At 43.0% G+C, this 14,153-nt stretch overlaps 1 protein-coding gene across 1 annotated transcript in view; it reads right to left on the reverse strand.

The window, feature by feature from the left end:
- The window catches only part of MACO1 (macoilin 1), a 60,226-nt gene that overhangs the window by 7,291 nt on the left and 38,782 nt on the right, over positions 1–14,153 (reverse strand). Inside the window, exons 7-9 of the mRNA XM_035019453.1 lie at positions 7,258–7,416; positions 5,747–5,929; positions 3,060–3,180 (exon numbers count right to left, since the gene is read on the reverse strand). Coding sequence (XP_034875344.1) covers positions 3,060–3,180; positions 5,747–5,929; positions 7,258–7,416 — 463 coding nt within the window. The remainder of the gene's footprint in view (positions 1–3,059; positions 3,181–5,746; positions 5,930–7,257; positions 7,417–14,153) is intronic.

Below are 14,153 nucleotides of genomic sequence, written 5' to 3' on the forward strand. Positions count from 1 at the left end.
TGCTAATTTCACAAGAGATAAGGGAAACAAAAGCAAAAATAAGCTACTGGGACTATACCAAAATAAAAAACTTTTGCAAAATGGAAAGGCAACCTAACGAATGGAAGAAGATATTTGCAAATGATATATTCTGCAAAGGATTAATATCCAAAATATATAAAGAACTTATACAACCCAACACCAAAAAACCCAAATAATCTGATTAAAAATGGGCAGAGGATCTGAACAGATATTTTCCCAAAGAAGACATAAGATGGCCAACACATGAAAAGATGTTCAATAACACTAATCAGAAAAATGCAAATCAAAACCACAAAATCATCTCACACCTGTTAGAATGGCTATTATCAAAAAGACAAGAACAGTTACCGAGGGGCGCCTGGGTGGCTCAGTTGGTTAAGCGACTGCCTTCAGCTCAGGTCATGATCCTGGAGTCCCTGGATCGAGTCCCGCATCGGGCTCCCTGCTCGGCAGGGAGTCTGCTTCTCCCTCTGACCCTCCCCCCTCTCATGTGCTCTCTCTCTTTCTCTCTGTCTCAGATAAATAAATAAAATCTTAAAAAAAAAAAAAAAGACAAGAACTAACAAGTGTTGGTGAGGATGTGGAGAAAAGGGAACCCTTGTGCAGTACTGGTGGGAATGCAAACTGGTGCGGCCACAGAGGCTCCTCAAAAAATTAGAAGTAGAAATACCAAATGATCCAGTAATTCCACTACTGGGTATTTACCCAAAGAAAACAAAAACACTAATTCCAAAAGAGATATGCACCCCTATGTCTATTGTAGCATTATTTACAATAACCAAGATATGGAAGCAACCTAAGTGTCCATTGAGAGATGAATGGATAAAGAAGATGAACACACACACACACACACAGAATATTACTCAGCCATAAAAAAGAGTAAGATCTTGCTATTTGTGACAACATGGATGGACCTAGAAGATACTATGCTAAGTGAAATAAGCCAGACAGAGAAAAACAAAGATACGATTTCACTGATATGAGGAATCTACAAAACAAAACAAAGGAACAAACAAACAAACAAACAAAAGCAGAAACAGAGTCAAAGATACAGAGAGTTGGTGGGGTGGGCAAAATGGGTGAGGGGGAGTGGGAGGTACAGGCTTCCAGTTACAGAATAAATATCAAGGGGATAAAAGGTACAGAATAGGGCACAGAGTCAACGGTACTGTAACATCATAGGGTTGTAGGGTGACAGACACAGCATGACATACAGAGTTGTGGAACTACTATGTTGTGCATTTGCAACTAATGTAACATTGTGTGCCAAATTTACTGCAATTAAAAAAAAGAAACAGAAATTTCACAGGAGATAAATGATATCTAATTTTAATCTACAGGTCTTTGGTGATTGATGAGGATATATTCTTATATTCTTATCAGCCATTTATTTTTCTTCTGTGAATTATTTTTTCATATTCTTTACCTATTTTTCTGAATATCTGAGCTTTACTTAACAAATTTTATGAGCTACCTACATATCAAGAGTATTAATTCCTTATATTTGTTGCAATATCTATACTCACTGCAACTGATTTTTTTTTTCTTTTCTTTTTTTTTTTTTGGCTTTATGATTTCTTCCATTATTTTTGTTTAGAAAGTCTTTCCTGGTTGGGGCACCTGGGTAGCTCAGTTGGTTAAGCAACTGCCTTTGGCTCGGGTCATGATCCCAGCGTCCTGGGATCAAGCCCCACATCGGGCTCCCTTGCTCAGCGGGGAGCGTGCTTCTCCCTCTCCCTCTGCCTGCTATGTCAGCTGCTTGTGCTCTCTCTGTCAAATAAATAAATAAAATCTTTAAAAAAAAAAAAGAAAGTTCTTCCTGGTTTCAAGATCAAATTCTGGTTTAAAATAAAATGCTTTTCTTTTCTGCCTATATTTAACTCCATCTGAAATTTCTTTTTGTATGGTATGAGATGAGCTTTTTTTTTTTTTAAGATTTATTTATTTATTTCTTTGAGAGAGGGATAGCGAGAGAGCACGAGCAGGAGGGAGAGGGAGAAGCAGGCTCCCCACTGAGCAGAGAGCCCGACATGGGGCTTGATCCCAGGACCCTGGGATCATGACCTGAGCCGAAGGCAGACACTTAACCAACTGAGACACCCAGGCGCCCCATGAGATGAGCTTCTAATTTTATTCTTTTTTTCTAGTTATCTAACGTTCTGAAGCCTTTTTCTGACCAGTCCTCACTGTTCCCCATCCATTTGTGCTGCTACTTTTACTGCAGACTTCAGGCTCTGTCTCTAGGGCATCTATCCTACTCCACCGACTTGCCCATAATTCCCTACCAGTTCCACGTGATTCAAATTACTGTAACTTCACGGTATGTGACATCACTTTTAAATGTCCCTTTGGAGAACCAATGCCAAATACCGGGCTAAGATACACACCGCCCAGCGGTTGTGTCCACAGCACTGGCCGCTTTCCCCATCATGCACTGCTCAGAATTGCAATCTACAAGGCTGAGAGCCATTCAGAACAGTCAATTCCCTGGTGATGGACAGAGGGTTAGGGCTAAGAAGAGATGCAAAAGCTCCAAAGCACACTAATCTGGCCTATAACCTGAAAAAGTGAAATGAACCTACAGTAGGTCCAATTCCGGTATAAACTGTGTCAAAAGACTGTCAACATTTCTGGTTGTATTAGAATCTGGCTAATTAAATACTACTTGAATGAGCTGGACAAGGCTAGAGCTTTTTTTTTTGTCATACAGAGATTTTCAGATGCAGTGGGATTTGGCCTATTATCAAAAGGCACCATCTCAAGGCTCCTGGGTGGCTCAGTCGGTTAAGCAAAACCGTCTGCCTTCGGCTCAGGTCATGATCCCAGGGTCCTGGGATCGAGCCCCGTGTCGGGTTCCCTGCTCAGTGGGGAGCCTGCTTCTCCCTCTCCCTCTGTGTACTCGTGTTCTCTCTCTCTCAAATAAATAAAATAAAATCTTCATAAAACAAAAAGGCACCATCTCCACATTGCAACACTGAGCACACAGCTAACACAGAAGGAGAATCCAAGTAGGAGAAAGTTTTTTGTGCTCCCCATACCTGAACTTTCAGTTCTAGTTCTCTGATCTGGTCTTCTTTCACCTTCATGTCCATCGTGAGCTTCTTGCCCTCTGCTTCTAATTCTCTGATCCGATTCCGTAAGGTTTCGGTGCACTCCCCCCTTTTGCAAAAGAAGAGAAGGAAAGAAAAGGATTTAAAAGACTAGAGGTTTACTTATGCTGCAAGACTGGTATTTCTCTTATACTCCAGAGTCTGTCCGGTTTTAGCTTTTGGCTCAGTCTACTCATTCTCTGTTCTTTGACAATTTCAACAATGATCTGAGACAATTAATTGGGTATCTAATATGAACCAGGCACCAAGTGAGGTACTTTACCCATTCTGCCTTCTTTGCAAGGGTAGGATACATTGTCCCATTTTCCAGAGAAGAAAACTAAGACTACACAGATATAATACCAGTCCAACCTCACCTAGCTGGTAGGTCACAGAAATCCAGGGATAAGAATGGAGGCTTTCCAGCTTCCCAATGCAGCAAGCTCCCCCCAGGCCACATGACCTGAGACAGTACCCGGGAGCTGAGCAAGAAACTGGATGTGTACTATCTCCAGCAGGGGGCAGTGAGCTAAAAAAATTTTTCACTTTTGAGGGTCTATGCCTTGGAAAGTTCACTTTCTTGAGTCATGAAGTTGCCAGAGCGTTAGGTTGCTTCTCAGGGCTGTAAGAAGAACAAACTAAAAAAGATGATGGCAATAGCCAGTCCAAAGCTGATTAACCGTTTAGGTTTCAGAAATAGCCAGATGGAGAAGGTTGGTGTCTTCTGCCCACCAAAAAGGAAGGTCCAGTGAGGGACCTACACCTTGAGATTTACTTGAGAATAAAAACAGCCTCTACCTAAGTGATGGTAAACGAGGACCATCAAAGGATAAGATCAAAACAAATAAGCTTGACTGGAAGCAAAAGGGAGTCAGGGAAGAGATTAAAACCAATGTACTGATTCTCAGGCATAAGATACTGAACAGTACGGTTAAGGAACTGTCATATCCTCCTCAGTGGACTTTTTTTCAGGGTAGGAGGTGCTGGATGAATTAAGGACAGCACAGGCCACACGAATGACTGTTCAGAAAAATCTCCTGCAAGCCTAAGTGCTTCAGAAACGTGTACTTTTTACAGAGGTCTGTGCTTACAAATCTTTAAACGAATGAACAAACAAAACCCCCACATCCTAGGCAGGCTAGTGAGGTGTCTTGTGAGTCTGTCTGGATGCTGATGGGCCAAGTGAGCTCAGCCATCTGCACTATAGAGTTGGCTGGGGGAGGCAGGAGCCCAGAGGAGGAAAGAGTTCTCTCTGGCTATTATTTCCTTAAACGTGAAATGATGATCCATCAGTTCTTCTACCAATGCCAGAACCCAAAAGAAGGCTTTTAACATGCCACATACAAAAAAGAAAAACTTAAGGAAGAATTACAGTAGAATTACACTATATCGAGGGTGCCTGGGTGGCTCAGTTGGTTAAGCGTCTGCCTTCGGCTCGGGTCCTGATCCCAAGGTCCTGGGATCGAGTCCCACATTGGGCTCCCTGCTCAGCGGGGAGCCTGCTTCTCCCTCTGCTCATGTGCTCTCTCTCTCAAATAAATAAATTAAATATTTTTTAAAAAAGAATTATATCAATACAAATTACGATAAAAATTTAAAATGAAATCAATCATAATGTATCCTCACTCTGCAACTATAAACCCATAACTGACCCCCGCCACGCAGATGGACTTTGCTAGTCAAAAAAAAAAAAAAAAAAACAAAGAAAAGAAAAAGCCATAAAGTGAAGGCTCTTAAGGCTCTTCCCTCCTGGCTGGAATTCAGTTTCTGGAATACTTGAATACTTTTCAATAGTATAGAAGTAGTCCCCAATTCTCAGCCCTCCACAAATTCAATGATACCTAATAATGACTTATGGTTTTGTTTTTTTCATCTTTTCCAGCTCATGTGACAGTTTGCTGATACCTGACAAAGACAGGAGCAGTCAGTCAGTCAATACAAAGGACTTGGGCAACCAAGATTTTCCTTTCTTCTATTTTAAGATAAAAACTTCAGAAACACATATACCTGAGAGCAGAGAGTAATGACAGTTCTATAAAGGGCACGAGGGGCGCCTGGGTGGCTCAGTTGGTTAAGCGGCTGCCTTCGGCTCAGGTCATGATCCTGGAGTCCCTGGATCGAGTCCCGCATCGGGCTCCCTGCTCGGCGAGGAGCCTGCTTCTCCCTCTAACCCTCCCCCCTCTCATGTACTCTCTCTCTCTCTCATTCTCGCTCTCTCAAATAAATAAATAAATCTTTAAAAAAAAAATAAATAAAGGGCACGAAATTCCAGACTGGAATCTCTCCAAGTGTTTAGTAGTTGTTGGCCACACAGAAAGTGACCGGAAACCCTTTTACGAGCAGCACTTTGCCTCCTGGATGTGGGAGGCATGGTGACGCCCACATCCCGCTCCCTAGATGAGGTCACTGAGGGATGAAGCTGTTACAAGACCACGCAAGTTGTATGGATGGGCCTTGGCCATCTCAGGAAACAGTACTTGGTGGCAACCTATCAGTGCGTGATGGTTGTATTTCAACGCTGCCTGAGGCCTCAAACTCCCATGCTGGTCTTGGGTCTTGGTGCAAGGCAGGCCCACCTCAGATGCAGCGCCGGGAGCGGGGTGGGGGGTCGGGTGGGGGGAGCGGTACGGACATACCTAGACGCGGCAGCAAATGCAACGGCCCGGGCAGCAGTAGCTTCTTCCAACTTCTTCCTTTTTTTCTCCTCCATTAATTGCTTTTCTACAAAACTTCGGGCTTCCTGCTCAGCTTTTAGCTTTTTCTCCAACTGGCTGATATTTTGTTTGTCTTTTTGCTTCATTTGCACAGCATTATGTAATCTATATGGAAATGATTATCATACAGAGTTTCATCATTAGAAATGCCCACTAGAAACCCTGGAGAAACGTGGCTCCTCTTTTGAACAGCAATCATAAATGTCAGCTTCCAGAGTGCCCGGGAAAAACATATTGTCGTTATTCTTTAACAATTCCTAAACACCAACAAACAAGCTGCCTAACAACATACAGAATAAGACCTAACCTTTGCCCTACTACGGTAAGCGATCTACAGAAGGCAATCCAGGAAAAAGGATAAAACAAGTTTCTATCAGAGGGAAAGACAGCTGTACAACTAATTCTAGTTGTGCCCCAAAGCACCGTGAGAGAACCGGAGTTGATCACAGAACTACTGATGGAACCAGCCCCAGAGAAGCCAAGGTAAAGGGTGGGATGGGGAAGGTTTTTCTCTGCCTGAATACTATTATCATGCTGCAGCCTTTCCTTTTCCAGCTGTGAGACGTTTTCTCAAAGTATCCCAAAATAGACCCCAGAGTTAGAGTCACAGGGTGCTTAATTTCAGATAGAAATTTCAGCCATATTCCCTTCCCTGCCTACTACCACCCCCAGCTCTCTATATCAGTACAAGGTGAGTTCATCTCAGAGTATCAGAGTAAGGTGAGATGCCCTCTGTCAGTGTGAGCCATTAGGCATATGGGTCAGAAGCAATGGAGAAGTTACGTGCTTATAATGCTCTAGCTTTGAGTTGTGTTCCTCAAGAATGTTGAACGATTCCTCTTTCAATGGGGAAAGCCCAGAGCCTATCATAGTAATCATTACCCCAGGCACGCACACTGCTGAGAGATTAAAAAAAAAAGATCAATATTGAGTCAAGAAGTAATTCCAGGATGAATCAATGGGAAGCATAAACAAATTCACACAGAAGAGCTGGCTTTTGGCTTGCCTCTTCAAATAAAATCAAAGTTCAATGTCATTTTTTAGTTCCAGATATGAATAAATAGAGTCTTTTCCTCTGGAAACTTTCATTCAAAGGAGCAAGATTTTCAAATTGTGGCAGAACGACTGCTCGTCAGTTTTACTTATAGTATCACAAAAGCTCAATGACTATTTTAAACTAAGAGAAGAACTTAATAAATGAAAAAAGAAAGAACAGTAATATTAATAAACTGTTCTGTTGTGATGAAACAAGTTTTTATAGATTTTGTAACATGTTGAATATCTGGTACTACATTAAAGATTTTAAACATTTCATTTAAAACCCCCTCTGCCAGGTCCCTTTGTCATCACACATCTTTTGCTCCAGTCCCTGGAAGCCACAGGAACAGTGAGGTCGCTTGGCTCGTGACCAAAGGCCCACAAGGTGCACGTACTTGTTCTGCAGCAGCTCGTTCTCCTGCCGGAGCTGGCCCATTTCAGAGCGGATCCCCCGCTCGGTGCTGGAGAGGGAGCTGATCTGACTGCGGAGCTCCTGTTCCACTTGTCTGCTGGCCTGCAGGTCGGCCTTTAACTTTTTAATGTCTTGTTCCAGCCTAGGAGAAGGAGAAATGTGGCATTCTCATCATCAGGGGAAGGACACCCACAGGGCTCTGCGGGAGACCCTGGCTGAAGTCCCAGACTCGCCGGTTGCGGAGGGGGGGTGGTGGCAAAAGACCCCTCCGGCAGCTCCGGCGTTCAACACCACGACTCCCAACCGTCTGCAACTGGCTTTTCACTGAGTGCTTCTTTCGGCCTGGGTCCCCACCTCTTCCCACCGCCGGAGAGTGACCTGATTTCCTCCACATGTTGTGAGCCGAGGTGCTTGTGAATTCCTGAGCTGCTAATTAAGGGGGAGGGACAAGCAGAGAGAGGGTGGCTGAAGGTGTGGGAACCCCAACACACACACACACCCCCACCCCGGTGACTCTCCTACGCCCCTCAGCAAGGGAGACGTATTAGCAACGGCCCGTTCATGGCCCACTGGCTCTGAGGTATCCTGATACACCAGAGTTTACCGTCTCAAGATTCCCTTCTGCCGCGGGCCCAGAGAAGAAGCGTGTCTAAGGCAGCCTCGGAAACTGCTAGCATCCTTGCTACACGATGTTCACACCTCTAGTGACTGTGACAGAAGAGCTCATTCGACTCAACAACAGTGCAAATAGGAACAAATGACACGCTCTGAGAATCGTAAGAAAACTCCATCTGTGAACTGAAGCCTATCTTTTCTGTTCAATTCCTTAACCTCGGTTCCATCTATTTTCTTTTAAGACAGTAACAGCTCCATTTTAAGGGCTATGTTTTGGGGAGTTATTATATGCGCAGGTAGGACTGAAAAGGGTCAAGAGAAAGTATAAAATCCAGACTCTCTTCATGAGAGGGCTTTATAATTTCACTAGAGGCCCACAAATGGCGACTTAAAGTGGTGAGACAGTAGCACAAGGAAGACCGGATTGAATACATGTGAGAAGGAATAACAACTAATACTTAATGAGAACTTACAGGCCACGTACTGTTTGCTCCATAGGCTTTAATGGTATGAACTCATTTAGTCGGCCCAACTGTGGGCCAAGGACAATTGGTTACTCCCGTTCTTACAGATGAAGAGGTCTAGATTCAGGAAAGGCTCCAGCCCCAGGTGACACAGCCTCCAGAGCCCATTCTCTTCCCCAGCAGGCTGAGCCATGGCTGTCACCCACAGCGGGGGAGGGGGAGAGGTGCCACAGGAGCTCCGACAAGAGAAGGTGGGAATTAGGTTGGGCCTTGAAGGCTGGGCAGGATTTGAAGAAGAAGGGGAGGAGGGGGCAATCTAAACAAGGTGAAAACATGCTCAAAAGCTCAAAAAAGTAAGGACAGCCATAGATATTCGGGCACGGAACAATCAGCCTGGCCTCTGAGGAAGCCGTGCCCTCTGGGAACAGAGTGAGAAAGGTCAGAATGGGGCTGGTGGATGGGACTGTGGACAGCACTGAAGGTCAGGCCAAGGATGGCTGCAGGTGGGCCTGAGGAGGTATGCTTTCTGATAAACAGGCAGGCAGGCAAAAGTCAGTAGGCTCTGATGAGACCCTACGCATGTCGTGAATCCAGCATACCAACAGAACCGAGATTTCTGGAGGGCAGTGGTGACCTCTCCTTGGAACTGCCAGCCCCATAGACTTCAGTCCTTACAGACATGTTTTATTAAGCCCTAAGTCCCCAGGGCTCACCACAGTGAACAACACTTACGAAATATATGTTGTCTGGCCTCCCTTGGAAAATCAAAGAGAGGCTTTATTTACTGATCTACCTTTAGTCAACTGAAACAAAATCTCAAAAACAAAAAGTCATAACACACCGATGGTCATTTCCCAGGCACCGTAGCCTGTCCCCCTGTCCAGTGCCCAGGAACAGACAAGAGACCGTATTCCAGAAGCACTGCCATGTCTCCTGACATAGCTCACTCCCCAGGGAAGGGTCACAAGTCGACATCACGCCACACTTTCCCTATTGCCAGGGTTATTCCAGTTGAATGCACTCCCAGAACTGCTCTAAACAATTACAGACTGGCATTTATACTATCCCCACACCATCCCTCATTCACCCGAAGTAACCCAAGGGTTATTTTCCAAAGCAGGTCGATGCTGTTAGGTCATCCCCGTTAAGAAGTTTGGCTGAAAAACGTGTTAGGTTATTTATCTTTCTGGAGAAGTCGATTTCACAGTCTGAGGGTTGAATTTTTAGTAGAAAGGGTGAGCTTAAAGACGAGAATAGGGGCTTAGCATGGTTTATAATGGGGTTTAGGACCAGGATTCTAGATTCAGCTCTGGTGCCAAGTCCGCGACCCTGGGCAAGGCATGTAACCTTCCAAGACTCAGTTTCCCTATTGTAGGCTAATGACCTCTAAAGTTCCTCCCAGCTCGGTCTAGGGTTTCTAGGCCTGACACACTTACCACTGGCTGCTGATCTGCTTCTTCTTAGATTAGCAACCTAAGCTGTATCATATGCGGAGGCCCAGGAATCAAGTTCCACACAACCAGCCGACTGGGGCAAAGCACTGCCACAGTTGGGAATGAAAGAAAAATGAAATCTGCAGAGGCTAGATGTCAATAACTTTGCAGTTATTATTTTGCATCTTTAATCTGTAAGGGCCAATTTTCCTACCCTGAACTAAGAATAATGACAATATTCTGAATGAAACTTTAGAGCTCCTTGAAAAATGTAAAAACTCAAAGACTTAATGCAATTATGAGAACAAAAAGTACAAAATATCTTGAGTGTAAATTCTGGAGACCGCAGAACCCTGAACAAAAATGTACTTTCTTATGTAGGATTGTGAAATTTTGTCAAAGACAATAAAACAAAAATAGAACGACGTGGTTACCAGGGTTATGAAAATTTGTAAGATTTGTGCCCTTTTATGAATGTGTGTTATACTTCAATAAAAAGCTTATTTTAAAAATAAAATAACCTAATTTCACAGGATGGAGAAGTAAAATTAAAATGCTTCAGGATTTTCATAACTGCCATTAATTTTGTGAAACTCTGAATTACTGTTCCCCAAACAGCTGCGGCAAACTGGGGAGCTAACACCGGCATCCCCAGTTGAAGAAACACCAATCTGGGGGAACACTGCATGTTGACACACAAGATAACTTCAAGTGCTAAATGGAAAACTCTCAGGAATTTTAAAAACGTGTAAGGGGCAATTATACATTGTCTCTCAGAGAAAGCATTAATTTAAACTTGCATGTTCACTATATTTTAAATCTTTCCTGAGGTAGGTGGTAAAATGATTTACAATCCCCTATTAGATCTATTTTTTATTGCAGAAGTGACACCCAGTCCAGGTTAAACACTGCATACAACAACAGAAACAACAGAAAAGTAAAAATATAGAATGAAAATGTCAGTAATTCGGGGCGCCTGGGTGGCTCAGATGGTTAAGCGTCTGCCTTCGGCTCACATCATGATCCCAGGGTCCTGGGATCAAGCCCCGCATCGGGCTCCCTGCTCCGCGGGATGCCTGTTTCTCCCTCTCCCACTCCCCCTGTTTGTGTTCCCTCTCTCGCTGTGTCTCTCTCTGTCACAAAAATAAATAAAATCTCTAAAAAAAGAAAAGAAAATGTCAGTAATTCTTAATCCTCTCATTCAGACAGAAGCACTCACTAGTCACATTTGGTTTACTTCTGTTCTGCCTGAGTCTTCTTTCTCTTTGTTCGTATATGTCAATATTTCTTAATACTGATGAGAGAGTACCACATATGCAGTTTGCATATCGTACACACCTTTCCACACCATCAGAAATTGTTCTGTTTTGTTTTTGTTTTGTTTTCTTAAGTAGGCTTCGTGCCCAATGCAGGGCTTGAACTCACAACCCTGAGATCAAAAGCCGCATGCTCTACCAACTGAGCCAGCCAGGCGCCCCTAGAAAATTTTCATAAACAATTTAATTGCTGCATAATATTCCCCTGTATGGAGGCACTACACAATCCTATTTTCTAAGATATATTTCAATTTTTGCATATGCTCAATAGAAAAATGTACACAAGTTTTAAAAAAAGAATTATGTGAATTAGTAAATTGAATTGAATCAAGCCAGTCAAAGTGCCAGGGACACTTATTAGACAAATAACTACTGCTTGTCTTAATGGTATACTTAACCCTTTGGTGCTGAAGGTCAATACTTCCTAGATAAAATGCAGATATATAATTTATTGGTGTGAGGCACCAAGAAGTACTGATTAAATGGTGTTAGAGGTTAATGCAAAATCTTCAAATGCATTCATGGGATTTTATTAAAATGTCAATAGCTGTAATCTGAATCAGCAGCAAGTGGTCAGGAAGAAAATGAGGCAGAAGTAACAGTTTATAACCCTTAAAACCGATTTCTGTAAATAGGGATCAGAAGGAAGGAGGAAAGAAAATGCATCCACAAGCTCAGACCCCTTTTATCAGAGCGAAATCCTACTCTCTTCCCTACATAAAAGATGAAGGTATAAAAGGGAACTTTACTCCAGAAGAACTGCACTCTCATCCCTAAAAAAAGAAAAGAAAAGAAATTGGGCCAGACAGATCTTAACAAACTTGGTAAGGCTCAGGCAGGAAGTAAATGCACCTCCTGCTTGCCCAACTCCTGTGGCAACCAGTTTTCACCCTTACAAAGTCTGCCCAATGCTGTTACCACTTGGGATCCAGACAGGGCCTCTGGCAAAGCTAGAGTCTGTGTGCCTAACTAACATGTCCACTTGTGCCCAATTAGACAAGCCAAGGTTCTAACCAACCCAAAATGTTACCTATTAGGTCCAGACACCTTTCCTAGCCACTTTTATTAATAATTTTAAAAGACAGCACCCAACTTGTAACCTGTGAAGCAAGCTCTGACCCCCAGCAGACTACCTCACTCCCGGGGGTGGGGTCATTCAGAGCAGCCCTTCTTCAGGGCATCACAGCCTTCAAAGCCCAATTAACTGTCAAGGTGAGGATCCCTCTTACCTGCTCCAAACCCAAACTCTATCTCATTTTCTCCCTCATCCCACTCAACTAGGGTAAGTAATCATATGAATGTTTGATAATTATTTAATATTAAGAGGAAAGATTTACGTTTTAATAAGGGGTAATCTCCTAGCTGACCAAAAGAATGGAGCTCAAACGTTAGTCTCCCAGACAGGCTAAGTAGCAAAAGTATCTCTGAGTATCTCTGAGTATCTTGAAGTACATACACCTGGTAGTAAAACAAAGTACAGTATTCAAGTGTCGGCTTTTAGTTGAAAGGGGTATTGTTTTGAAGTATCTGAAAAGGTAGGGAGATATCTGTGTCTAAATGTTTGTAATCCTTATCTTCTGTGAATTACTTGAATTACAGCCCACAGTACTATGACTTCATTGAAGGTGTACAAATCTCCAATGGGTACTGCCAATAACTTCAGGGTTTTTATAAAGCCTCAGGCTTTATGAGGCTTGACTGACAGCTCAGAAAACTTTAAGGCTTTGAGGCAGTAAATTTCCCTAAGAAGTTAAGTCCTGCAAAAAAGAAGGAGATCTTTTTTCAGCCAGGACTTCACCTAGGGATGACTAGGTTCCCCAAATACTCTATGAGTCACACTCTATACCCACTCCAGAAAACTACCTAAGTGTGTATTTCTAGAGCTGCTGGTTTGACCCCATGAACCTATCAGAAAGATGAGGAGCCTCGGCGCTGCTGGTTATCTCTGAACCCTAAAGAGCTAGTGACCGAGAGGCTATAGGCTCTGCAAGACAACACAAAACTGGAAATAACAAGCGTCAGCAAGGATGTGGAGAAAAGGGAACCCTCATGCACTGTTGCTGGGAATGTAAATTGGTGCAGCCACTCTGGAAAACAGTATGGACGCTCCTCAAAAAACTAACAACAGAAGTACCGTAGGATCTAGTAATTCCACTTTGGGTATTCATCTGAAGAAAACGAAAACACTAATTTGAAAAGATATATGCACCCTATGTTTACTGCAGTGTTATTTACAATAGCCAAAATATGGAAGCAACCTAAATGTCTATCTGACGACAGATGAAAGGATAAAGATGTGGTTGGTATATATATACACAATGGAATACTGATCAGCCATAAAAAAAGAATGAGATCTTACCATTCGCGACAACATGGATAGACCTAGAAGGTATTATGCTAAGTGAAATAAGCCAGACAAAGACAAATACCATATGATTTCACTTATATGTGGAATCTAAAAAAAAAAAAAAAGAACAAAAAACAACAAAAAAGAGAGAAACAGACTCATAATATAGAGCATAAACTGGTGGTTGCCAAAGGGTAGAAGGTGGGTGAAATAGGTGAAGGGGATTAAGAGGTACACGCTTCCAGTTATAAAATAAATAAGTCACAGGGATAAAAAGTATAGCACAGGGGATATAATCAATAACATCACAATACACTTATCACAGTGAGCATTTCATAATTATGTAATTGTTGAATCACTATGTAGTACACCTGAGACTAATGTCAACTCTACTTCAGTTAAAAAAAAAAATACAACTTGGGACGCCTGGGTGGCTCAGTCAGTTGTCTGCCTTCAGCTCAGGTTATGATCCCAGGGTCCTCGGATGGAGTTCCACTTTGGGCTCCTTGCTCAGCGCGGAGTCCGCTTCTCCCTCTTACTATCCCTCTGTTATCTCTCTCTCTCTCAAATAAGTAAATAAAATCTTTTTTTTGTAAAAGATTTTATTTATTTATTTGACAGAGAGAGACACAGCGAGAGAGGGAACACAAGCAGGGGGAGTGGGAGAGGGAGAAGCAGGCCTCCCGCCGAGCAGGGAGCCCGAT

Source organism: Mirounga leonina, unplaced genomic scaffold (genome assembly GCF_011800145.1).
Source record: "Mirounga leonina isolate KUSES-001 unplaced genomic scaffold, KU_Mleo_1.0 Mir_173, whole genome shotgun sequence".
In the NCBI taxonomy this organism is placed as follows: domain Eukaryota; kingdom Metazoa; phylum Chordata; class Mammalia; order Carnivora; family Phocidae; genus Mirounga; species Mirounga leonina.